This window comes from Oncorhynchus nerka, linkage group LG10 (genome assembly GCF_034236695.1).
Source record: "Oncorhynchus nerka isolate Pitt River linkage group LG10, Oner_Uvic_2.0, whole genome shotgun sequence".
Taxonomy (NCBI): domain Eukaryota; kingdom Metazoa; phylum Chordata; class Actinopteri; order Salmoniformes; family Salmonidae; genus Oncorhynchus; species Oncorhynchus nerka.
This window is the reverse complement of record NC_088405.1, coordinates 62,917,300-62,943,153: the sequence shown is the minus strand read 5'-3', so window position 1 is coordinate 62,943,153 and position 25,854 is coordinate 62,917,300. Positions and strand designations below refer to the sequence as shown.

The following is a 25,854-nucleotide window of genomic DNA, read 5'->3' as shown; positions in this document are numbered from 1 at the left end:
CCAGCTGCAAACATCAGTCATGTGATGCAGAAAGCCAGGGATTTGGGCTAAAGCCTCTGGTGGGTTAGGTGGATGTGGGAGGAGGCCTCTACCTACACACAGACACACACACACTCACAGAGGAAACACACAGTTAAGTTATGTGATTGGAATTTGTATGCCAGACGCAGAGTTAAATCGGTTTAATCTCCTTTCATATTTAACACACCAGGAGTGTTCCTCCTGGGTACTCAGATTAGGGACACAGCCCCAGCAGAGAGAGAAAGGGAGGTCCTGACATTTAGGGTCAAGGAGGGGAAGATTAGGAGAGAGAAATGACCCTGTCATAGATGGACAGATGTGTCCAAATCTTTGCCCTGCCCCCCCCCCCCCCCAAATATGTAATACACACATTTTCTCTAACTCCCATTCTGTATCAGCTTTCAGGTTCAGCTCAGCACACAGAGTTCAACTCATTCATCTAACCATCTAGCATACGTATGAATGAAGTAAAATGATCTGTAGCCAGATCATTGGAGCTTCAGAGATCTGAGAAATCACCCCACCCCAGAAATTCATATCTAGCTGTAGACTCTCTATTGTCCAGCACCTCCGACACCACTGTCCAGTCCCTCCGACACCACTGTCCAGCCCCTCCGACACCACTGTCCAGCCCCTCCGACACCACTGTCCAGCCCCGCTGACACCACTGTCCAGTCCCTCCGACACCACTGTCCAGCCTTCCGACACCACTGTCCAGCCCCTCCGACACCACTGTCCAGCCCCTCTGACACCACTGTCCAGTCCCTCCGACACCACTGTCCAGCCCCTCCGACACCACTGTCCAGCCCCTCCGACACCAATGTCCAGCCCCTCCGACACCACTGTCCAGCCCCTCCGACACCACTGTCCAGCCCCTCCGACACCACTGTCCAGTCCCTCCGACACCACTGTCCAAACATCTCCACCAGGCTCTCTAGTACCCTTCTGGTAAACACATATATCCCTTTCATACACAGACAAAATCCCACTAATTTACCATGCCTGCTTCTTTATAGCATTGTACATTAAACCCCACCTAAAGACCTAGTCATGACTCCTGTATTTTCACAGAACCTGTAACCAAAATACAGCCATCGGTACTGTGTGAATGGTTCTCTGCTTTTTCTGCAGGTAAATTTATCAACACTTCCATTGTTTAACACCTCCCTAATTTGAAATTCAAACATCCCCCTATGGGTTAACAACACTCCCACCCCTCCCAATGTGCCAGTTAACCACTGATATGTATGAAAGGGGTATACCTGCAAGAAAGTGGTAAATAACTGGCTGTTTGAAAGGGGCTCATTGCCTTTAATGTTTTACAGGTAATATGCCACATCTTCTGCCTGAAATCGATATTAGTTCATGGGCTCATTAAATGTCCATTTGTGTACGCAAGTATGTACCTTGTGTTGTTGACAGACAGATTATTTACATGTGTAGATTCAGATGGTGGTGAAAACAACACATCAAACCATGAAGCGTTTTCTCACGGAATCAGCACCATGGACAGAGGCTATACATTAACCCTACAGTAAGATCAGCACCATGGACAGAGGCTATACATTAACCCTACAGTAAGATCAGCACCATGACAGAGGCTATACATTAACCCTACAGTAAGATCAGCACCATGACAGAGGCTATACATTAACCCTACAGTAAGATCAGCACCATGACAGAGGGTATCCATTAACCCTACAGTAAGATCAGCACCATGACAGAGGCTATACATTAACCCTACAGTAAGATCAGCACCATGACAGAGGGTATCCATTAACCCTACAGTAAGATCAGCATCATGACAGAGGGTATCCATTAACCCTACAGTAAGATCAGCACCGTGACAGAGGCTATACATTAACCCTACAGTAAGATCAGCACCGTGACAGAGGCTATACATTAACCCTACAGTAAGATCAACACCATGACAGAGGCTATACATCAACCCTACAGTAAGATCAGCACCGTGACAGAGGCTATACATTAACCCTACAGTAAGATCAGCACCATGACAGAGGCTATACATTAACCCTAAGGTAAGATCAGCACCATGACAGAGGCTATACATTAACCCTACAGTAAGATCAGCACCATGACAGAGGGTATCCATTACCCTACAGTAAGATCAGCACCGTGAGAGAGGCTATACATTAACCCTACAGTAAGATCAGCACCATGACAGAGGCTATACATTAACCCTACAGTAAGATCAGCACCATGACAGAGGCTATACATTAACCCTACAGTAAGATCAGCACCGTGACAGAGGCTATACATTAACTCTACAGTAAGATCAGCACCGTGACAGAGGCTATACATTAACCCTACAGTAAGATCAGCACCATGACAGAGGGTATCCATTAACCCTACAGTAAGATCAGCACCATGACAGAGGGTATCCATTAACCCTACAGTAAGATCAGCACCGTGACAGAGGCTATACATTAACCCTACAGTAAGATCAGCACCATGACAGAGGGTATCCATTAACCCTACAGTAAAATCAGCACCGTGACAGAGGCTATACATTAACCCTACAGTAAGATCAGCACCATGACAGAGGGTATCCATTAACCCTACAGTAAGATCAGCACCGTGACAGAGGCTATACATTAACCCTACAGTAAGATCAGCACCATGACAGAGGCTATACATTAACCCTACAGTAAGATCAGCACCGTGAGAGAGGCTATACATTAACCCTACAGTAAGATCAGCACCATGACAGAGGGTATCCATTAACCCTACAGTAAGATCAGCACCGTGACAGAGGCTATACATTAACCCTACAGTAAGATCAACACCATGACAGAGGCTATACATTAACCCTACAGTAAGATCAGCACCATGACAGAGGCTATACATTAACCCTACAGTAAGATCAGCACCATGACAGAGGGTATCCATTAACCCTACAGTAAGATCAGCACCATGACAGAGGGTATCCATTAACCCTACAGTAAGATCAGCACCGTGACAGAGGCTATACATTAACCCTACAGTAAGATCAGCACCATGACAGAGGCTATACATTAACCCTACAGTAAGATCAGCACCGTGACAGAGGCTATACATTAACCCTAGAGTAAGTTCAGCTCCTCTGGATAATGATGTTACATCAACTGAGGGCAGTATGCTAGAGATGGTAAATATGAACTCTAGCCGTCCATCCGATGGTGGGCTACTGAATCCAGGTCAGACATTCTCCCCCACCCCTTGCAGATTACTGATAATGGCCCTCGAGCATAAAGCCCATATTAAAGATTGCAATATCTATAATCTCCCAATGTGGGGACAGGACTAAAGTGGAGGGGTGGAAGGGGGCTAAAGGCTGGGGGTCACCCTGAGAGCTTAGGGGAGCTGGGGGGGCTGGGAAGCAGGACCACATCTCTTTAGATTAGGGGCCTGGGGGGTGAGGAGGCTTGGGGGGGCAGAGGGTACTGTACTGGGCAGGGTGGAGTGGCACTCAAAAGCTGTCAGAAACAGACACACACACAACAAACACACACTCAAAGGCTGTCAGAAACAGACACACACACAACACACACACAACAAACACACTCAAAGGCTGTCAGAAACAGACACACAAATGACAAACACACAGACACACATGCTCTGAGCAGCACTTAGGATACATTCAAACTGGGAGGTAAAAGAGGGGTTGCCATGGTGGCACTGACATGTGACTAAAAAAAGACATACAACATACTACATGTGGATGTAGTGTGAATACATTTTATGTGTATTTGGAATGGGTGAACTTGGTGCGGGTGACTTCCATGTTTCATCCAAGTCAATGGGAGGAGAAGCCAAAGAGGCAACGAGTGGCTAAAATGGCCAACTCCATTTTGTGGAATCAGTGACTGCTTTTAAGACAAACTAGTCTGGATGGAACCAATCATACAGCCAAAACATTCTAGTATCCCATTTGAATGTGCATTGACTGTCAGCTTATTACTGTACTATGTCATCCTAACACATCAACCAATGCCCTTTCAGTCAAATTCAGTCCAAAGCATAAGCGTTGACCTGTTGAGCTGGAAGTTCAGTCCAAAACCGCTAAGAAAACAAGATGAGGAAAAACAATCGAAAAGATAGAGAGCGAAACATCCACCTCCCCTTATTTATTGTGGGGTGTTTTCGTTGCAGTGCATTGGAGCCTGCTAATAGTGCTGGTAGAGCTGAGCCCTGGTTGGCTGGTTAGCTGGCTGCAGGAGTGAGTGTGCGCAGAACACACTGAGACACTATTTTATGCAGCCTGCTAGAGAACGAGACATGAATATGTATGTCGAGATGCAGAAGCCATTGCCTATGCAATACTTCATTATGCATAATGCAGCTGGCCTACGCCACTCACTCCACACACACACACAGACAAATGCACTCCACACACACAAATCACACACACACACAATCGTATTGCATGTTAAACACGATACACACACTGATGAGCTGGTAAACAAATGCCAACATTCCCACCACCCTCACCCCCTTAATACACAAACTCTCACACCCTCACTCCCTGAACCCAACCAAATGCATAACGCCTTCTTCTCTTCTACATCTTCCCCCCTTTTCTTCATCTCTCCCTCATTCTGTCTTTTACCCTCTGCTCATGTGCATACACATCAATGCTCCCTTGCAACCCCCATCCTCCTCTCTTTCTCTCTGTCACACATCATGGAGCACCTCTTCCCATGGAGACAGACGTAGGATCATTTTCAGCCAGACTGAAACTCCACTTCCTCCTTTCCTTCCCTCCATCTCCCTGTGCTCTTCATTCCCCTCCATCTATCCATCTCTAACCTTCCGAATGCTAGCTATCTCAGATCTTGGTGAGTCTCACAGAGACTTTTGAAGTTGTGTGCCAGCGTGTTTGCTTGCGTGTGTGTGTCTGCTTGCGTGTGTGTGTGTGTGTCTGCTTGCGTGTGTGTGTGTCTGTGTGTGTGTCTGTGTTTGCTTGCGTGCGTGCGTGCGTGCGTGCGTGCGTGCGTGTGTGTGTGTGTGTGTGAGGAGCAGGGGGAGGGTAAGTACATAAAAATGAAAAGGAGAGACAGGGAGATGGAGGTAGGTGTAAGCAGGGCCGGCTCCAGGCATAAGCGGCCGCTGGGGGTAATTCCTATAGTGGAAATTCTCGTTTAGGTTTCACATCCGAAGAATGAAGCAGGCTGCTAATCAGAGGTTGGAACCAGTTCAGGGAACAGAACCGAAAACTAGAAAATAAACGGAACCGGAAACTAAACTGATCTATACTGTTCCAGAACAGAACCGTCATTATAAAAGCACGAAAACCGGTTAATATTGTTATTTTACTTTCTAGACATTTTTCTTTGCCCCACAAAAAAGAACCGCAACAAAGCGCCTATGCAAACCCTCATTCTGTCACTTAGAAACGTATTCCAGTGTCTGCCTGCAAGATGAAAATCTTTGCCAGTGTTTGTGTGTGTTTAGGCTACCTTCCCCTCCACCTCCGAATGCTACGATTGGCTACTGTACTGACATTACACACCAGGCCTTTACAAGCATGATTCATCTTTTTTATTAGCCAGAGAAGAATGGATTCACTTTTTCAATGCTAGTTCAAATCAAATCAAATCTTATTTGTCACATACACATGGTTAGCAGATGTTAATGTGAGTGTAGCGAAATGCTTGTGCTTCTAGTTCTGACAATGCAGTAATAACCAATGAGTAATCTAACCTACCAATTCCACAACAACTACCTTATACACACAAGTGTAAAGGGATGAAGAATATGTACATAAAAATATATGAATGAGTGATGGTACAGAACGGCATAGGCAAGATGCAGTAGATGGTACATTATGGATACTATAGGCCTAGTTATCACATTTCACACTGGATTTATTAACTACAAAAAGATAAGACATGTTTTTGATTCTGGTGCCACTCTGCACACACACGCTTGTTAGCTTTCTAGCTAAAGTGTGTAAGCTAGCTAGCACAAGCTTGCTAGCTAGCTAGCTCAAAGAACCTTCAAAGAAGCCGCTCCTCCTAGGTATAGTTCTGTATACCTAATTCAGATAATGCATGTCATAACAACATGCCCAGTACTTCAATCCTCCTCCTCACCCCTCTCTCGCTTTCTCCACACCTACATCTTGCGCCATAGGCTACACGTGTCTGTTCATCATGTGCATAAACAACTAGCTTGCCAGGTCTATCCAATTGGTGAAATCATTTAATGAGCTTAATGTAAAAGAAATGTTGATTTCAAAGGTGAAAAAAGGAACAGAAAGGAACGATATAAACTTCTTTTATTTTCTTTTTTTTTTCGAACCGGTTCAGAACTTTATTTTACTGGTCAGAACAGTGTAACGAAAAGAAGAAAAAAAGTGGTTCTGTTCAGAATGAAACCATTGGAAAATATTTTTGATTCCAACCCCTGCTGCTAATACATATTTACGAATTGGAGGTGAGAACATTGTGGTGATTTCCACGTGGAGAGGAGAAATAACAACAAGTAGGGCACTGACAGCTGTCAGTGTAGCTAGCTATTATGCTAACCTTATATAGCTAGCTAATGTTGAATGTTGTTGCTACATAGTACTCAGAAGATTAGCCAGCTGGCTAGGATATGGCTGGTTCTGGAGCTGGATTTGTCATAAGCATTTAGGGACAACTTCACCACAGATGGATTGGGGAAATCAGTATCTTTGACTTTGCCAATTATTGTTATCTCCAAAGTTTTGGCATCTTCCATAAATTGCGGCCGTGAATCTGCCATAGAAATACAAAGGAGATTAAGCTCTGGTAATTACATTTACATTTAAGTCATTTAGCAGACGCTCTTATCCAGAGCAACTTACAAATTGGTGCGTTCACCTTAAGACATCCAGTGGAACAGCCACTTTACAATAGTGCATCTAAATCTTTTAAGGGGGGGGTGAGAAGGATTACTTTATCCTATCCTAGGTATTCCTGAAAGAGGTGGGGTTTCAGGTGTCTCCGGAAGGTGGTGATTGACTCCGCTGTCCTGGCGTCGTGAGGGAGTTTGTTCCACCATTGGGGGGCCAGAGCAGCGAACAGTTTTGACTGGGCTGCGCGGGAACTGTACTTCCTCAGTGGTAGGGAGGCGAGCAGGCCAGAGGTGGATGAACGCAGTGCCCTTGTTTGGGTGTAGAGCCTGATCAGAGCCTGGAGGTACTGAGGTGCCGTTCCCCTCACAGCTCCGTAGGCAAGCACCATGGTCTTGTAGCGGATGCGAGCTTCAACTGGAAGCCAGTGGAGAGAGCGGAGGAGCGGGGTGACGTGAGAGAACTTGGGAAGGTTGAACACCAGACGGGCTGCGGCGTTCTGGATGAGTTGTAGGGGTTTAATGGCACAGGCAGGGAGCCCAGCCAACAGCGAGTTGCAGTAATCCAGACGGGAGATGACAAGTGCCTGGATTAGGACCTGCGCTGCTTCCTGTGTGAGGCAGGGTCGTACTCTGTGGATGTTGTAGAGCATGAACCTACAAGAACGGGCCACCGCCTTGATGTTAGTTGAGAACGACAGGGTGTTGTCCAGGATCACGCCAAGGTTCTTAGCGCTCTGGGAGGAGGTAATATTGATAGCTTAACTATTGAACGGTTTGGACTACAGAATGCGGTTCTTTCTACATGGTGGGCTGTGCAACAGCAATGCCAAGTCAGCCCATGCTCATGCCATGGTTCTGACAGCTAGGTGAAGTGAAATGATAGGCTACAATGACTTTTTCATGATGAAAAACGATGACTTATTGACTTAAATCGTTGTGCAACATTATGGGTAAGCTATGGGCATCGTCTATCAGCTGAAAAAAAGTGAATGTCCACTCTTGTGGGCGTTTAAAACTGCAAAAAGAATCTCTCCACCCCATGGCAAAATGGGTAGAATTGCAAGAAATAAGGTGTAAAACTGCAAAAATGTTCTCTCTGCCCCATGGCAAAAAAAGGCCAGGCACCACACCTTAATATGGATTTGTGTTTCTCTTAATCCTATCACAATCAACTTTTACGTGTTGAATGTAGACTTAAATAAAACACTTTTGGTATATACATATACACTTTAGAAATACATACATTTTAAAGTGGTTAAAATTCATAAAAATGTTGATGACGTAGTGTGATAAACTAAAGAAAATATTCATTTAAACCAAGTTTTTTAAATGTTTATGCTTACTTTTTGAAATAACTAATATTAACGGACCAAAATACCAACAAATCTCTTAATGGATAGGTAGATGCAAAAATGTAATTTCAGCCTGTGGTGCCTGGCCTTAAATTTGTTATATATATTTTTTTAAATGATCTGCAACTCATGGCAAAATGTGTAGATTTTCAGGAAATGTACTTTAAAAACATAAATGTTTCTCTCCGCCATCAAGAGAGGGGCCACTAAAATGTTTTGCAGTGAGGTGGTGGGCCCCCCAACCAAATCTCGCTTAGGGCCCCCAAAAGGCTAGAGTCAGCCCTGGGTGTAAGCTTATGAACAATCCTTAGGGGTCTGGGATAAGGTGGTTGGTGTGGAGTGGGGAGGAGTGAGTGAGTGCTGGGCTGGGGGGTTGTTGGGGGTTACATCTCATCAAGGCATGGGTTTTGCCCCCCCTGCTTTCTGTACACCCAATACGCCCCCCAGGCCCATGCTGCGTCAGTGAAAAGTGTGCTTCTTCAGCAGTCCCCATGGACCCGTTCCCCCTCACATCAAAGCAGCCAGTTTCTCTCATAATGTGAATATCAAATCTGTGGATCACAAGTCCCAGCACAGTCTGCATAAAACCGCCCCTCCCCCATCCTTTAATTCTGCCTAGTGATGAGGGAGAGAGCGGGAGGGGGAGTGTGTGTGAGTGAGCGACTAATGGAGAGTGAGTGAAAGAGCGAGAGAGAGAACATACCTTAGACAAAAACAACCACCTGCTAGCCGAGTTCTACCATTAAAATTCCCTAAAATACATGAAGAACAGAGGTGATAAAAGATGATCAACTTAGACACCTCACCTGTTGTTCATAACGCATGTTTCATATCCCTGTTTTTCCAACATATTCGTTATCCATTTTTTTAATCTAATGCATTTTTGCCGAGATACTTTATCCCATTCTGGTACGATACGTTGTAAGGATGGGTTGAGACAAGAGCGAGAGGATGTGGAGAGACTGGAAAAGCAAATGGGAAACGCAAAGGGGATACTTGGGACGTCCAACTTTGACGTCACCCCATTGAAGCTGAAATTTAAGACGGTTAATGTAAGGGTTAGGTACGATGTGCCATGACGATATGACATGATCCTATCGCTGAAAGTTCCATTGCTCCTCTCCGCGCGCTCTGAACTCCCCTGCGCTCCCCTGCCAGCCTCACCACTGCAACGCACCACTTTTACACCAGCAGCAGTAACGTTCAGCCTACTGTACATCTTGACAACATTATTAAATAGGTAGACCTAATCAACACTACACCGAGGTAAAACGCACCTTTCGAGTTCCTTTACTAGAGGCAAAGGCAACTCCGGCCAAGGACATAGAAATAGTTTTGTACCCACATGAAGTCCATTGAAAAAGTTTGCGGGATGATTTTTTACGGGAGGGAGGTTTGAAGGTTTATTTGGGCTCAAAACGAAAACAATAATAAATACAAATTCTAATAGTAGGCCTTTTTACCTTTTTGCGACTATTTGACTTCCTATTGAACCCAGGGCAACCAGCACCGACTCAATGAGTCAGAATTAATCTAAATTACACTAACAAATAATCGAGATATGACAATGTTTGTTTGTGTTTATAAGAATACAATCTGACCCTTCACGTTACAATTAAGTGGGTGTAGGCCTATACTAAGTTTACGAAAAGGGCTGTGCATTTTATTATTTCAGTATTATTGCATATAAAACGTGATTTATGAACATATTCGATTCGAAAAATAAGAGCAGGGACTATGGGCAATTATCTTGGCACGCTTCTGTCCTGTGACCTGCTTTGCTGCTCTGTCATTGGGTGATACGGCAGAACCCAGCGCTAATTGCGCAGCTGTGGGGAGAAGGCAGCTGGGGATTTGGGCTAAAATAGAGAGAGACCAATTTTGCATATTTCTATTTTATATGAGGGAGGGGCAGGAGTGGGAGGGAGGGGTAGAGGGTGACAGTTGGATCTTATGACGATGGAGGGAATGCCTTATGACAACATATATTTTGATTTATTCAACTCAGTTTCCAAATGCAATTGAGGGGACAATTTGATTATATTCATTTAATTTTAATTTCATAATTAATATTTTTTCAATAGACCTATACATCCTAAAATCCTAAAAATGACACTGAACTTACAAAATGTTCTACATCAAATATAGCATTTCTGAAATGCCTACATCATTAATTGATCATCATTCTAGGTAATCATTAATACAAATCTGTGTATCAGTGTTAGATTATCAAAAAATGTATTTAAAAAATAATGTAGTCTGATTATAAAAATCCATTCAAATGAATTCCATATTGACAAAATTGCCTAATGCCCATCTTCCGTGAGGAAATTTAGCGCTAATGGTCGTAAAAATATGCTATTTCATTTAGCGACATTGGTTGTAGGCCTAAAAAATATTGAGCGATTTGCAACACTTAACGATCTAGCAAATTAATACTAATGATTGTTTACTGCCATTTTTACTAAAATAGGGTTGAGTGTATCTTCTTTAATTTGTTTTCTTTGATTTACGTAATTGAACAATTTGTCGCTGTGAATAATTAGCTTGCTCATTGAATTTTGTGTATTTGCGTTGTAAATGGAAGTATGTATGGAATAGAATATTCAACTAAAATGTGATGTTACAAAATATTAAAGTGAACCATTTAACAACAAAAAATGCACACAATATATTGTTACAATGAAATTATAACCACATTGAAATCGCAACTTCACAGCAAACAGGCCCAACGCAAGGGAGAGAGGGAGGGGTGTCCCCCCTTTCACAAACACACATACACACGCACGCGCGCGCACACACAGCAGCCAGGGTTCAGGTGGGCTATTAGAGGGAAACACGCCTGGGCTTGTCTACATCCACCCAAGCATCTGGGGCCTTCTTTGGTCTAATAAATTAGATCGAATTAAATAGTTTTAAAAGACTATTGGATGCTGGTCTGAGATCATTTGTGCCTATACCTTTTTTTCTTCATTTTAATTGCTATGCATTCAGAGAGACATCCAAATGCTTCAATGTAAATAGACTCATTTATGAAAATACGAAATTTCATGTGCACAGGACTTATTTCTCCAAAATTATAGGCTTATATGTCAGTGAACAATTATTAACACGAATCAGCCTAAATAGAAGTAAGCGCCAATGTAAGTACGTATCTAGGCTATATGAGTTTGTCCTTCCAGTATTGACAAATGTCTGCCAGGCCTACACATGGCGTCATAAGAGAATCATCCTCCAGGCTAATTTATGAAATCATAACTCATAAACATACATACATAACTTAAAACAGGCAGGCTAAACAAAGGACAGAGATGCTGTTTAGATGCTGTTCAGAATGATTATAATACACTGTAATAGCAAGGGAGATCAGCATGGTAATAGGGTCGGGGATTTTCAGACATATTGAACAAGGATTTTCCCCTTCAAAACAGAAAGCACTTTATAAGAGAAATCATATAGGCCTAACCAACATTTTACTCATAATGTTCACAAAATAAAAGAGGACATTTTGAAAAGGGTAATTGTATTTTCATTATGTGGTAATTCATTTGGGTGCATCATTTATGTGGAAGAAGCTCTTCACTTGTTACTTCATTTTTCAACATGGCAACTAGCCTACTCATCGCCAGACAGGGACTCTTGCCAAAAATCTCATCAAAATCACCTCCCAAAAATCCTCACAGCACCCCTCCAGAACATTACGGCTGTGTCCATAGCCAAGCGCTAAAAACACATTCACAGACAGACCCACAAAACGACACCAATAAGTCAAATAATCACAGCAAATGATATTTAGAAAAAGATTAACAATTAAATAAATGATAAGCATAGATTTGAACAAATACTTCGCACTGCATGTGCCAGTGCCCATTCAAGTTTTGACCGCTCAAAAAGTCGACAAAATCAGGCATTTCAACCCCTTTCTTAATTTCTCTCTCTCTCCCACCTCGTTCGTTCTTCCTATCCAGCCATTTTACATATTCATAACTCTCGCTGGTATAATGCGAAAACAAACCGTGCTATCAGCACCGTTTGCGGCATCATGGACCCGTGCACACCGCCACACAGCAATCAACAAAACATGTAGGCTACTTCACACCTAAAACACCTATACCTGCACCGTTACAATAATATGGATTTTGTAGACAAAGTAATTTACACCCTTTTCAAATCCGATCTCTCCTAATTTCATGGATTCCATTGATAGGCTACATCAATTCAGTTATTTTTTCCTGCTACATCTGTTGTTTCTTTACAATTATTAGTACATATTGCAGTACGGATTTTAATCAGGATAGAATAAGTAAGACACTCACTGGATTTAGTTTTTTTTAAAGATAATAAATAAAAACAGTGTTTCTTACCTTCCTGGAGAGAGTACAGCAGGAGTAAAGTTACAAGCCACATGCCATAAATAGCAGGTATATTTTTCAGGAATGTTTGGCAATCCTGGCGAGTGTGCGGCGCAGTCTTTGGCCAGGCGAGTCTCCGTGCTGGACTGGCGACTATGCTCCCCGGCGGTCTCTCCAGCCCTGCTGCCCAGATAACCATCGCGGGGAAATGAGAAGCGCCTGTGAGACCCGCCCACGTCCCCTCCCCTCGATGTGACTATCATACACGCGAAGCCTCCCTCCGTATTCTCATGAGACACCGCGGAACGATGGTTACGCGTCAAATTGAACCGCTGAGCCGGCCGAGGGTTGAGTTGAGTTGAGGAGTGGACATTCGGTCATTTATCATTGGAAAGGAGGGAGGGTGCACCGGTTTGACGACGACAGGTGGATGTCTGCCGTCAGACTCTGACACGCAGGTGAGCGTGCCCACCTGTGTGTCACACGGACTAAACTACCTGTTTCTCTGGCTATGGATGGATCTACTCCAGATACCATTGGAGACTAAATCCCTATAATCAACAATATTACTTGTGTGTTTATTTGTGGATTCACTCAGTCGCTGAGGGATTGCTAGATATATTGCAGGATATATGACTAATGAGTCGCATTAGTGACTTAAATTGGAAGCACTTCTTCTATCTTCTCTTTCCTCTCCCCGACAACGGAGTACGAGCACAAATGCATGCATATGTAAGGCTCTTTCTCCAGCACACACACACACACACACACACACACACACACACACACACACACACACACACACACACACACACACACACACACACACACACACACACACACACACACATACATACATAAACAGAGAGAGAGAGAGAGTGTGTGTGTGAGAGAGGAAGAGAGAGATAGAGAGCAAGAGAGAGATGGAGAGACTTGAAAGATCCCTTTTGAGATCAGGATTTGCTGTCCTCTGTTTGGGTGAGCCAACGGAACGATTACACACAGACCAATAGCCTACATTTTTTATTATTTTGTTTTTTACCATAACACCCCAACCCCATATATGGACTTGCTGGCTCCCGAGTGGCACCAGTCTAAGGCACTGCATCTTAATACTAGAGGTGTCACTACAGACACTCTGGATAGATTCCAGGCTGTATCACAACCAGCTGTGATTGGGAGCCCCATAGGGTGGCACACAATTGGCCCAGCATCGTCCGTGTTAGACAGTTCTTAACTAACTTGCCTAGTTAAATAAAGGTTTTAAAAAATGTATCCAAATGATTGATTACACTGAACTCTTACCATTGTAGGACCAATATGCTCATAATGACAGATGACCAATGAAGGACACTCCAGTCTAAGTAGGCTCAGTGGCCAATGACCCCCACTCAGGGTTGGACTGGAATGTGTGAAAATGAGAGTGTGTGTGATCTGACATCTAATAAAAGTGTTACAAAATGTGTGTGTGTGTGTGACTGACTGTGCCTCACAGAGTATATCTCTCACAGGGAGAGAGAGAGAGAGAGAGAGGGTGTGTTTTATCAGCTCCATGATGACTTATTTACTCAAGAATAATTAGCCGAGCACAGAGCAGTTTCACTGATGAACATGCTTTGTCAGCCTGTCCCATAAGCCTGTCTGCACTGGGTGTCACGCCCTGGCCTTAGTTATCTTTGTTTTCTTTATTATTTTGGTTAGGTCAGGGTGTGACATGGGGGATTTATGTGTTTGGTCTGGTCTAGGGGTTTTGTATGTTTATGGTGCTGTTGCCTTTCTAGGTAGTTTTGTATGTCTATGGTTGCCTAGATTGGTTCTCAATTAGAGGCAGCTGTCTGTCGTTGTCTCTGATTGGGAACCATATTTAGGCAGCCATGTTCTTTGAGTATATTTTGTGGGTGATTGTCTTCTGTCTTTGTGTCATTGCACCAGATAGGACTGTTTCGGTTTTCACTTTTGTTGTTTTGTATTTTGTAGTGTTCTAATTTATCATCGTTATTAAAGATGTTGAACACTAACCACGCTGCATTTTGGTCCTCCACTCCTTCCCAGGAAAAAAAACATTACACTGGGAGTGGCCATCGTTGCTGTGGCCTGCTTTTTCCACACCTACAGTTGAAGTCGGAAGTTTACATACACTTAGGTTGGAGTCATTTAAACTTGTTTTTCAACCACTCCACAAATTTGTTGTTAACAAACTATAGTTTTGGCAAGTCGGTTAGGACATCTACTTTGTGCATGACACAAGTCATTTTTCCAACAATTGTTTACAGACAGATTATTTCACTTATAATTCACTGTATCACAATTCCAGTTGGTCAGAAGTTGACTGTGCCTTTAAACAGCTTGGAAAACTCCAGAAAATGATGTAATAGCTTTAGAATCTTCTGATAGGCTAATTGACATAGTTTGAGTTAATTGGAGGTGTACCTGTGGATGTATTTCAAGGCCTACCTTCAAGCTCAGTGCCTCTTTGCTTGAAATCATGGGAAAATCAAAAGAAATCCCACCTCTTTAAGGAATACCTAGGATAGGATAAAGTAATCCCTCTCACCCCCCCTCTCACCCCCCCTCCCCCTGAAAAGATTTAGATGCACTACTGTTCCACTGGAGGTCATAAGGTGAATGCACCAATTTGTAAGTCGCTCTGGATAAGAGCGTCTGCTAAATGACTTAAATGTAAATGTAAATGTAAATCAGCCAAGACCTCCAAAAAAAGATTGTAGACCTCCACAAGTCTGGTTCATCCTTGGGAGCAATTTCCAAATGCCTGAAGGTATCACGTCCATCTGTACAAACAACATTACGCAAGTATAAACACCATGGGACAACGCAGCCGTCATACTGCTCAGGAAGGAGACGTGTTCTGTCTCCTAGAGATGAACATACTTTGGTGCGAAACGTGAAAATCAATCACAGAACAACAGCAAAGGACCTTGTGAAGATGCTGGAGGAAACAGGTACAAAGGTATCTATATCCACAGTAAAATGAGTCCTATATCGACATAACCTGAAGGGCCGCTCAGCAAGGAACAAGCCACTGCTCCAAAACCGGCATAAAAAGTCCTACTACGGTTTGTAACTGCACATGCGGACAAAGATCGTACTTTTTGGAGAAATGTCCTCTGGTCTGATGAAACAAAAATAGAACTGTTTGGCCATAATGACCATCGTTATGTTTGGAGGAAAACGGGGTAGGCTTGCAAGCCGAAGAACACCATCCCAACTGTGAAGCATGGGGGTGGCAGCATCATGTTGTGGGGGTGCTTTGCTGCAGGAGGGACTGCTGCACTTCACAAAATAGATGTCATCATGAGGGAGGAAAATTATGTGGATATATTGAAGCAACATCTCAAGACATCAGTCAGGAAGTTAAAGCTTGGTCGCAAATGGGTCTTCCAAATGGATAATGACCCCAAGCACACTTCCAAACTTGTGGAAAAATGGTTTAAGGACAAAAAAGTCAGGGTATTGGAGTGGCCATCACAAAGCCCTGACCTCAATCCTATAGAACATTTGTGGGCAGACCTGAAAATGCGTGTGCGAGCAAAGAGGCCTACAAACCTGACTCAGGTACACCAGCTCTGTCAGGAGGAATGAGACAAAATTCACCAAATTTATTGTGGGAAGCTTGTGGAAGGCTACCTGAAACGTTTGACCCAAGTTAAACAATTTAAAGGCAATTCTACCAAATACTAATTGAGTGTATGTAAACTTCTGACCCACCGGGAATGTGATGAAAGAAATAAAAGCTGAAATAAATAATTCTCTCTACTATTATTCTGTCATTTCACATTCTTAAAATGAAGTGGTGATCCTAACTGACCTAAGACATGGAATTCTTACTGGGATTAAATGTCAGGAATTGTGAAAAACTGAGTTTAAATATTTGGCTAAGGTGTATGTAAACTTCCGACTTCAACTGTACATCTGTCTCTATATGATCTTCACCTCATCCTATACCTGACAATAACAACAGACTTGAAGCTACACTCTACTAACATCTGGCAGGGAGATTAATCATTCAACTTTATCCCACCTCATCAAACCAGTTTCTCCTATCTATGTCTAGTGTCCTCTACCTCTGCTCCACAAACTGCCACACCCTCACATACAGTAGGCCTAACCTCATGTGGGCAGAAGTGTCTGGTGAACAAGGTTTAGCAAGGCCTACACTATACAGCAACATCATCAATGAATCAGTATGGGCATAGCCTCTGCAGAGTTCCCAACAACAGGATATTCCGGTTTTCAGGTGAAATGGGAAGAGAGCCTGTGACATGTATTCTGGTTTTGGATGTTTAACTTATACCTCAGTGTTAACAAGGCAACATCTTAACTCCTCCTCCACATTTACTGGATTGGTTGAACAGTGCAGAAGAGAATAGTTTTTTTTCTGTTCTCCTCATGACCAGCTTGTAAGGTATCTAATTTCAGGCTTTTCTTTTATGTCTGCTACTTCCGGTTAGTATGGATATAATACATTCTGTAGGCCTAAAGTTAAAACAAAAAAGCTATTTCTCCTAATAACTCACTTAACCAGACTTCAGTTACATTTTTTCCTAAACAAAATCTGCTATATGGTTAAGGTTTGCAAATGTGCTTTGAATGAAATGGTGACCTTATTTATAAATCCCTGTAGATTTAACCTGAAATTAGACAAGCTGTTACTAGGCCAAATGTTGCTTAACAGAATAGCTGTTACTAGGCCCAATGTTGCTTAACAGTATAGCTGTTACTAGGCCAAATGTTGCTTAACAGTATAGCTGTTACTAGGCCAAATGTTGCTTCACAGAATAGCTGTTACTAGGCCAAATGTTGCTTCACAGAATAGCTGTTACTAGGCCAAATGTTGCTTAACAGTATAGCTGTTACTAGGCCAAATATTGCTTAACAGTATAGCTGTTACTAGGCCAAATGTTGCTTCACAGAATAGCTGTTACTAGGCCAAATGTTGCTTCACAGAATAGCTGTTACTAGGCAAAATGTTGCTTAACAGAATAGCTGTTACTAGGCAAAATGTTGCTTAACAGTATAGCTGTTACTAGGCCAAATGTTGCTTAACCTGTTTACCTGCTTAACAGAATAGCTGTTAGTTACTAGGCCAAATGTTGCTTAACAGTATAGCTGTTACTAGGCCAAATGTTGCTTAACAGTATAGCTGTTACTGGGCTAAATGTTGCTTAACAGTATAGCTGTTACTAGGTCAAATGTTGCTCAACAGAATAGCTGTTAGTTACTAGGCCAAATGTTGCTTAACAGTATAGCTGTTACTAGGCCAAATGTTGCTCAACAGTATAGCTGTTACTAGGCCAAATGTTGCTTAACAGTATAACTGTTACTAGGCCAAATGTTGCTTAACGGTATAACTGTTACTAGGCCAAATGTTGCTTAACAGAATAGCTGTTAGTTACTAGGTCAAATGTTGCTTAACAGAATAGCTGTTACTAGGCCAAATGTTGCTTAACGGTATAACTGTTACTAAGCCAAATGTTGCTTAACAGTATAGCTGTTACTAGGCCAAATGTTGCTTAACGGTATAACTGTTACTAGGCCAAATGTTGCTCAACAGTATAGCTGTTACTAGGCCAAATGTTGCTTCACAGAATAGCTGTTACTAGGCCAAATGTTGCTTCACAGAAAAGCTGTTACTAGGCCAAATGTTGCTTCACAGAATAGCTGTTACTAGGCCAAATGTTGCTTCACAGAATAGATGTTACTAGGCCAAATGTTGTTTAACAGTATAGCTGTTACTAGGCCAAATATTGCTTAACAGTATAGCTGTTACTAGGCCAAATGTTACTTAATGGTATAACTGTTACTAGGCCAAATGTTGCTCAACAGTATAGCTGTTACTAGGCCAAATGTTGCTTCACAGAATAGCTGTTACTAGGCCAAATGTTGCTTCACAGAATAGCTGTTACTAGGCCAAATGTTGCTTAACAGAATAGCTGTTACTAGGCAAAATGTTGCTTAACAGTATAGCTGTTACTAGGCCAAATGTTGCTTAACCTGTTTACCTGCTTAACAGAATAGCTGTTAGTTACTAGGCCACATGTTGCTTAACAGTATAGCTGTTACTAGGCCAAATGTTGCTTAACAGTATAGCTGTTACTAGGCCAAATGTTGCTCAACAGAATAGCTGTTAGTTACTAGGCCAAATGTTGCTTAACAGTATAGCTGTTACTAGGCCCAATGTTGCTCAACAGTATAGCTGTTACTAGGCCAAATGTTGCTCAACAGTATAGCTGTTACTAGGCCAAATGTTGCTTAACAGTATAGCTGTTACTAGGCCAAATGTTGCTCAACAGAATAGCTGTTACTAGGCCAAATGTTGCTTAACAGAATAGCTGTTAGTTACTAGGTCAAATGTTGCTTAACAGTATAGCTGTTACTAGGCCAAATGTTGCTCAACAGTATAGCTGTTACTAGGCCAAATGTTGCTTAACAGTATAACTGTTACTAGGCCAAATGTTGCTTAACGGTATAACTGTTACTAGGCCAAATGTTGCTTAACAGTATAGCTGTTACTAGGCCAAATGTTGCTCAACAGAATAGCTGTTAGTTACTAGGCCAAATGTTGCTTAACGGTATAACTGTTAGTTACTAGGTCAAATGTTGCTTAACCTACTTAACAGAATAGCTGTTACTGGGCCAAATGTTGCTAAACAGAATAGGCGAATAGTCTTCTTTCCAATGCAATTCAAATGGAACCCCTCTAGGGGTTGAAGTGGGATAGCCAATATCAATACGCCTAGGCTAGTCAGTGGTTGAGATGTCGCCAAAATGGGTTGCTTTTTAAAGAAAATGTCAAAATGATTTAAATGCCACTGTGTCTACCTGTCTCAGGTCGAGTCTCTAGCCTTCCTGTGAAGGAGTGGGGGAGGGGAGAGTTATTTGAATGTTTTCAATTCAGGTTTGTTCGTTGTGATTTGCAATTTTACCAACTCATTGCAACAGATCCTGACACAGACCATCCGTGTGACTACTTTAACTTTAGAATGTTTTATAACAATTTGGAATATGCATAACTTGCTTCTTGGAACTGGCATCGACCAGCTTGGAGTTTCTATTTGGCGTCAGTGCCTAGCCTTGGTATCTGAGAGACCGTTTGAACGAATGCCTTATTGCTGCCACCCTGTGTTTGAAATCTCTATTGCACCTGGACCATAATTGTTGTTTGTCCACCAATATGCATTGCTCTGGTTCAAATGTATAAATAAACCATATGCTGAATGGAGGACCAGTATTATGTGTCCAGAGGGCTAAATACCATTCTGGAGTAGGCCTAGATCACTTGGGTTGACCTTGCCTCAATCCTCAGCGTCACCAAAGAAACAAACAATGGCAAATAATGTTTTATTAATGCTAATTTTATATTATTGTAATGTGACAGTCACCACCCATCACTCTTCATATTGTTCCTCCATTAGTAAAATACAAATATATAGTGATCCCTCATCTTTCCAAGGTTTTGATGTCATAGGGATGTCCCTGGGTCCAATCATGGCTGTCTGGTCAATGTCTGGAACAGAAAATATAAGAACACATTTAGATATTGATAATAGCTCACATGACCAGTCAGGGTATAATGTGTCTAAACTTTAAAGCCTATTATATAGTCTGTGTTGGTCTGATTGTCTCAGTCAATACACCATTACATTACCTTGTTTCAAGGTTCAGCGGTGTTCACAGGCCTGTAGACAAGACAAAGACAAACCATCGAACCAGGGGCCGAGTGTAAGACAATGTGTGTATGTTTATACTGTATGTGTGAAACACTTTGTACGGGAGGTGTTTTTTTCTTTCCATGTTCAACGTTTAATTGAATGTTTCCTGTTTTAGCACTGATGAGTTCAACGATTGTGTATTTTCTTACTTTGCATGACCCTTCCAACAGCTGAGCTTTTTACCTGTGTCAACACAGAGGAACACAGTCAGACACTCACAGTGAAAACAGACAAAGCTTTTACACATCATAACCGGCCCACTGAACAGCTTTACTATTTGTCCATCTCCCCTTCAGAAATGTCATTTTAAATGCAGAACGACAGCACTTTTCACTTAGATTGTTCACTAAACCAACAGTCTCCCAAATGCTTGTCCCTTAATACATAATTCAACAGCAACTTCACAAAGGCTTCTTTGCAGTACCATTGTATCCTTATTCGAGGAAATGACACATTTGAACATTTTCCTTACAAGCTAATTCATGTTAGGCATGTATCTGAGGCAGAATGGGTACCCATTGGGTATAGGCATGTTCTAGGCTTGTTCCTGACATTTCTTTGGCCTGGAGGACACTACTCACTGAAGATGATAGCAATGCCCAGGCAGAAGAACACAGCAGCAAAGATGAGCCCTCCTCTTCTAAGTAAGGGATAGTCTGAGAGGAAATCAGACACAAACAACTCACTGTGGTGAAATGGAAGAGGAAAGACTACGTAACTATTGTGATCTCGAAGAAATAGAGAACGAAACTCATTTGATCCTCTATTGCCCTTTCTATCACGATTTACACTTGCTCTGATTCCAGAAAGCACACCAGATATACCATGGCATTATGTGGCTGAGTGATGAGGAGAAACTTAAATGTTTTTTTTGTCCATTGTGTATTTCTGTTTGTGTAATATTTAGATAAAGCCTGGAATAAAAGAAAAAGGGCTACCTATAATTAAATTGTATTAAATATTTAGCTTCTATGTGGTAAATGGTTTGTGTGTACAGTTGAAGTCGGAAGTTTACATACACCTTAGCCAAATAAATGTAAACTTTTCACAATTCCTGACATTTAATCCTAGTAAAAATGTCCTGTCTTAGGTCAGATAGGATCACCACTTTATTTTAAGAATGTGAAATGTCAGAATAATAGTAGAGGGAATTATGTATTTCAGCTTTTATTTCTTTCATCACATTCCCAGTGGGTCAGAAGTTTACATACACTCAATTAGTATTTGGTAGAATTGCCTTTAAATTTTTTAACTTGGGCCAAATGTTTCAGGTAGCCTTCCACAAGCTTCCACAATAAGTTGGGTGAATTTTGGCCCATTCCTCCTGACAGAGCTGGTGTAACTGAATCAGGTTTGTAGGCCTCCTTGCTCACACACGCTTTTTCAGGTCTGCCCACAAATGTTCTATAGGGTTGAGGTCAGGGCTTTGTGATGGCCACTCCAATACCTTGACTTTGTTGTCCTTAAGCCATTTTGCCACAAGTTTGGAAGTGTGTTTGGGGTCATTGTCCATTTGGAAGACCCATTTGCGACCAAGCTTTAACTTCCTGACTGACGTCTTGAGATGTTGCCTCAATATATCCACACAATTTTCCTCCCTCATGATGCCATCTATTTTGTGAAGTGCACCAGTCCCTCTTTCAGCAAAGCACCCCCACAACATGATGTTGCCACCCCTGTGCTTCACGGTTGGGATGGTGTTCTTCGGCTTGCAAGCCTGCTCCTTTTTCCTCCAAACATAACGATGGTCATTATGGCCAAACAGTCCTATTTTTGTTTCATCAGACCAGAGGACATTTCTCCAGAAAGCACGATCTTTGTCCCCATGTGCAGTTGCAAACCGTAGTCGGTCTTTTTATGGCAGTTTTGGAGCAATGAAGAGGCGACTCCAGGATGCTGACCTTCTAGGCAGAGTTCCTCTGTCCAGTGTCTGTGTTCTATTGCCCATCTTAATCTTTTCTTTTTTATTGGCAAGTCTGAGATATGGCTTTTTCTTTGCAACTCTGCCTAGAAGGCCAGCATCCCGGAATCGCCTCTTCACTGTTGACGTTGAGACTGGTGTTTTACGGGAATTATTTAATGAAGCTGCCAGTTGAGGACTTGTGAGGTGTCTGTTTCTCAAACTAGACACTCTAATGTACTCTTGCTCAGTTGTGCACCAAGGCCTCCCACTCCTCGTTCTATTCTGGTTAGAGCCAGTTTGCGCCTTTCTGTGAAGGGAGTAATACACAGCGTTGTACGAGATCTTCAGTTTCTTCATTTCTCAGAACAAGAATAGACTGACGAGTAGCAGAAGAAAGGATTTTGTTTCTGGCCATTTTGAGCCTGTAATTGAACTCACAAATTCTGATGCTCCAGATACTCAACTAGTCTAAAGGCCAGTTTTATTGCTTCTTTAATCAGAACACCAGTTTTCAGCTGGGCTAACATTTTTGCAAAAGGGTTTTCTAATGCTCAATTAGCCTTTTAAAATTATAAACATGGATTAGATAACATAACGTGCCATTGGAACACAGGAGTGATTGTTGCTGATAATGGGCCTCTGTACGCCTATGTACTGTATATATTCCATTAAAAATCTGCCGTTTACAGCTACAATATTCATTTACAACATTAACAATGTCTACACTCTATTTCTGATAAATGTTATGTTATTTTGATGGACCAAAAAATAGCTTTTCTTTCAAAAACAAGGACACTTCTAAGTGACCCCAAACTTTTGAACGGTAGCATAGGTATATTCTTTTACTGCTCTAGGGATATAATTATTGTTTGGACGACCTTATTTACCATTATGTATAGATTTTGACCTTAACGTTTTTCACTCTCTATGCGACGCGCAATGCAGAGAACACCAGAAGAAGAAAGATCATTTAATTAAAACAGTGAATTATTGCAATGTTTGTTCATGTGTCAATTAATCCCATAAGGGATGGGTTGCCAACTGGCGATTTGACATGAAAATACAATTTATTTCATTCATTCGTTCGTTCATAGCACATGATATTATTCAAGCTAACTTAATTTTCCACATGCACATTACTAACCAAACACATATTCCATCAAACACTCCACACTTACCATAGTTAAAGTCGTAGTCTGAGATGTCATGTGATGTTTCTGAGGGAAAGGCAGAAGGAAAGACCATTAAAATGAATACTTGAAGAACATTTCAAAAGAAGAATGAGTATCAATTGTTGAATGACAGTTTCTGCAACTAAATGCAACAATATCATAATGAAAAGGAAATCATAATGAATAAGAAATCTGACAATAAAATAGATATCCTTGATGTTCATTTAGTGTTTAACAGGATCAATTGAAGTAATGATAGAAATGGAAGACAATGGATTCAGTCTTACCTCCGCCCATAGTGTCTGTGTGTCAGGATCTTCAGTTGGACTGAGTTGAGACTCTACTGAGATAGGCAGTGTGAAGTAGAGCTATTACAACAGCAGCAAAAAAATGTAGAATTGACTCTGTTCTCTCCCGTGCATTCATGGACACGCAGACACATACACAACCGTGCACAAACAAACATGAGCGCACACGCACGCACGCACACACAAACACACACACCAGACACATTAACAGGTCAACAGTGCATAGCCATATATTCAGAGTGATCTTCTGTCTTGTTATCTGACAAGGTCATCAACAATCCTGTAAATAGAGTAAATAGATCATTGATAAACTCTCTGAAAGCCAGTCCCAGATAGACAGAGACATCCAGGCTAGACTAAACACTAATACATGTCTACTGGGGCTGACTGTACTCTCTGAAAGCCAGTCCCAGATAGACAGAGACATCCAGGCTAGACTAAACACTAATACATGTCTACTGGGGCTGACTGTACTCTCTGAAAGCCAGTCCCAGATAGACAGAGACATCCAGGCTAGACTAAACACTAATATATGTATACTGGGGCTGACTGTACTCTCTGAAAGCCAGTCCCAGATAGACAGAGACATCCAGGCTAGACTAAACACTAATACATATCTACTGGGGCTGTCTGTACTCTCTGAAAGCCAGTCCCAGATACACAGAGACATCCAGGCTAGACTAAACACTAATACATGTCTACTGGGGCTGACTGTACTCTCTGAAAGCCAGTCCCAGATAGACAGAGACATCCAGGCTAGACTAAACACTAATACATATCTACTGGGGCTGTCTGTACTCTCTGAAAGCCAGTCCCAGATAGACAGAGACATCCAGGCTAGACTAAACATTAATACATGTCTACTGGGGCTGTCTGTACTCTCTGAAAGCCAGTCCCAGATAGACAGAGACATCCAGGCTAGACTAAACACTAATACATGTCTACTCCGGCTGACTGTACTCTCTGAAAGCCAGTCCCAGATAGACAGAGACATCCAGACTAGACTAAACACTAATACATGTCTACTGGGGCTGACTGTACTCTCTGAAAGCCAGTCCCAGATAGACAGAGACATCCAGGCTAGACTAAACACTAATACATGTATACTGGGGCTGACTGTACTCTCTGAAAGCCAGTCCCAGATAGACAGAGACATCCAGGCTAGACTAAACACTAATACATATCTACTGGGGCTGTCTGTACTCTCTGAAAGCCAGTCCCAGATAGACAGAGACATCCAGGCTAGACTAAACACTAATACATGTCTACTCCGGCTGACTGTACTCTCTGAAAGCCAGTCCCAGATAGACAGAGACATCCAGGCTAGACTAAACACTAATACATGTCTACTCCGGCTGACTGTACTCTCTGAAAGCCAGTCCCAGATAGACAGAGACATCCAGGCTAGACTAAACACTAATACATGTCTACTGGGGCTGACTGTACTCTCTGAAAGCCAGTCCCAGATACACAGAGACATCCAGGCTAGACTAAACACTAATACATGTCTACTGGGGCTGTCTGTACTCTCTGAAAGCCAGTCCCAGATAGACAGAGACATCCAGGCTAGACTAAACACTAATACATATCTACTGGGGCTGACTGTACTCTCTGAAAGCCAGTCCCAGATAGACAGAGACATCCAGGCTAGACTAAACACTAATACATGTCTACTCCGGCTGACTGTACTCTCTGAAAGCCAGTCCCAGATAGACAGAGACATCCAGGCTAGACTAAACACTAATACATATCTACTGGGGCTGACTGTACTCTCTGAAAGCCAGTCCCAGATAGACAGAGACATCCAGGCTAGACTAAACACTAATACATATCTACTGGGGCTGTCTGTACTCTCTGAAAGCCAGTCCCAGATAGACAGAGACATTCAGGCTAGACTAAACACTAATACATATCTACTGGGCCTGACTGTACTCTCTGAAAGCCAGTCCCAGATAGACAGAGACATCCAGGCTAGACTAAACACTAATACATGTCTACTGGGGCTGACTGTACTCTCTGAAAGCCAGTCCCAGATAGACAGAGACATCCAGGCTACACTAAACACTAATACATATCTACTGGGGCTGACTGTACTCTCTGAAAGCCAGTCCCAGATAGACAGAGACATCCAGGTGAGACTCAACACTAATACATATCTACTGGGGCTGACTGTACTCTCTGAAAGCCAGTCCCA

At 42.3% G+C, this 25,854-nt stretch overlaps 1 protein-coding gene across 1 annotated transcript in view; it reads right to left on the bottom strand.

Annotated features, from left to right (window-relative positions):
* The window catches only part of LOC115136267 (cell adhesion molecule DSCAML1-like), a 199,125-nt gene extending 186,379 nt beyond the window's left edge, over positions 1-12,746 (bottom strand). Inside the window, exon 1 of the mRNA XM_065023665.1 lies at positions 12,560-12,746. Coding sequence (XP_064879737.1) covers positions 12,560-12,746 — 187 coding nt within the window. The remainder of the gene's footprint in view (positions 1-12,559) is intronic.
* Positions 12,747-25,854: the final 13,108 nt, after the last annotated feature.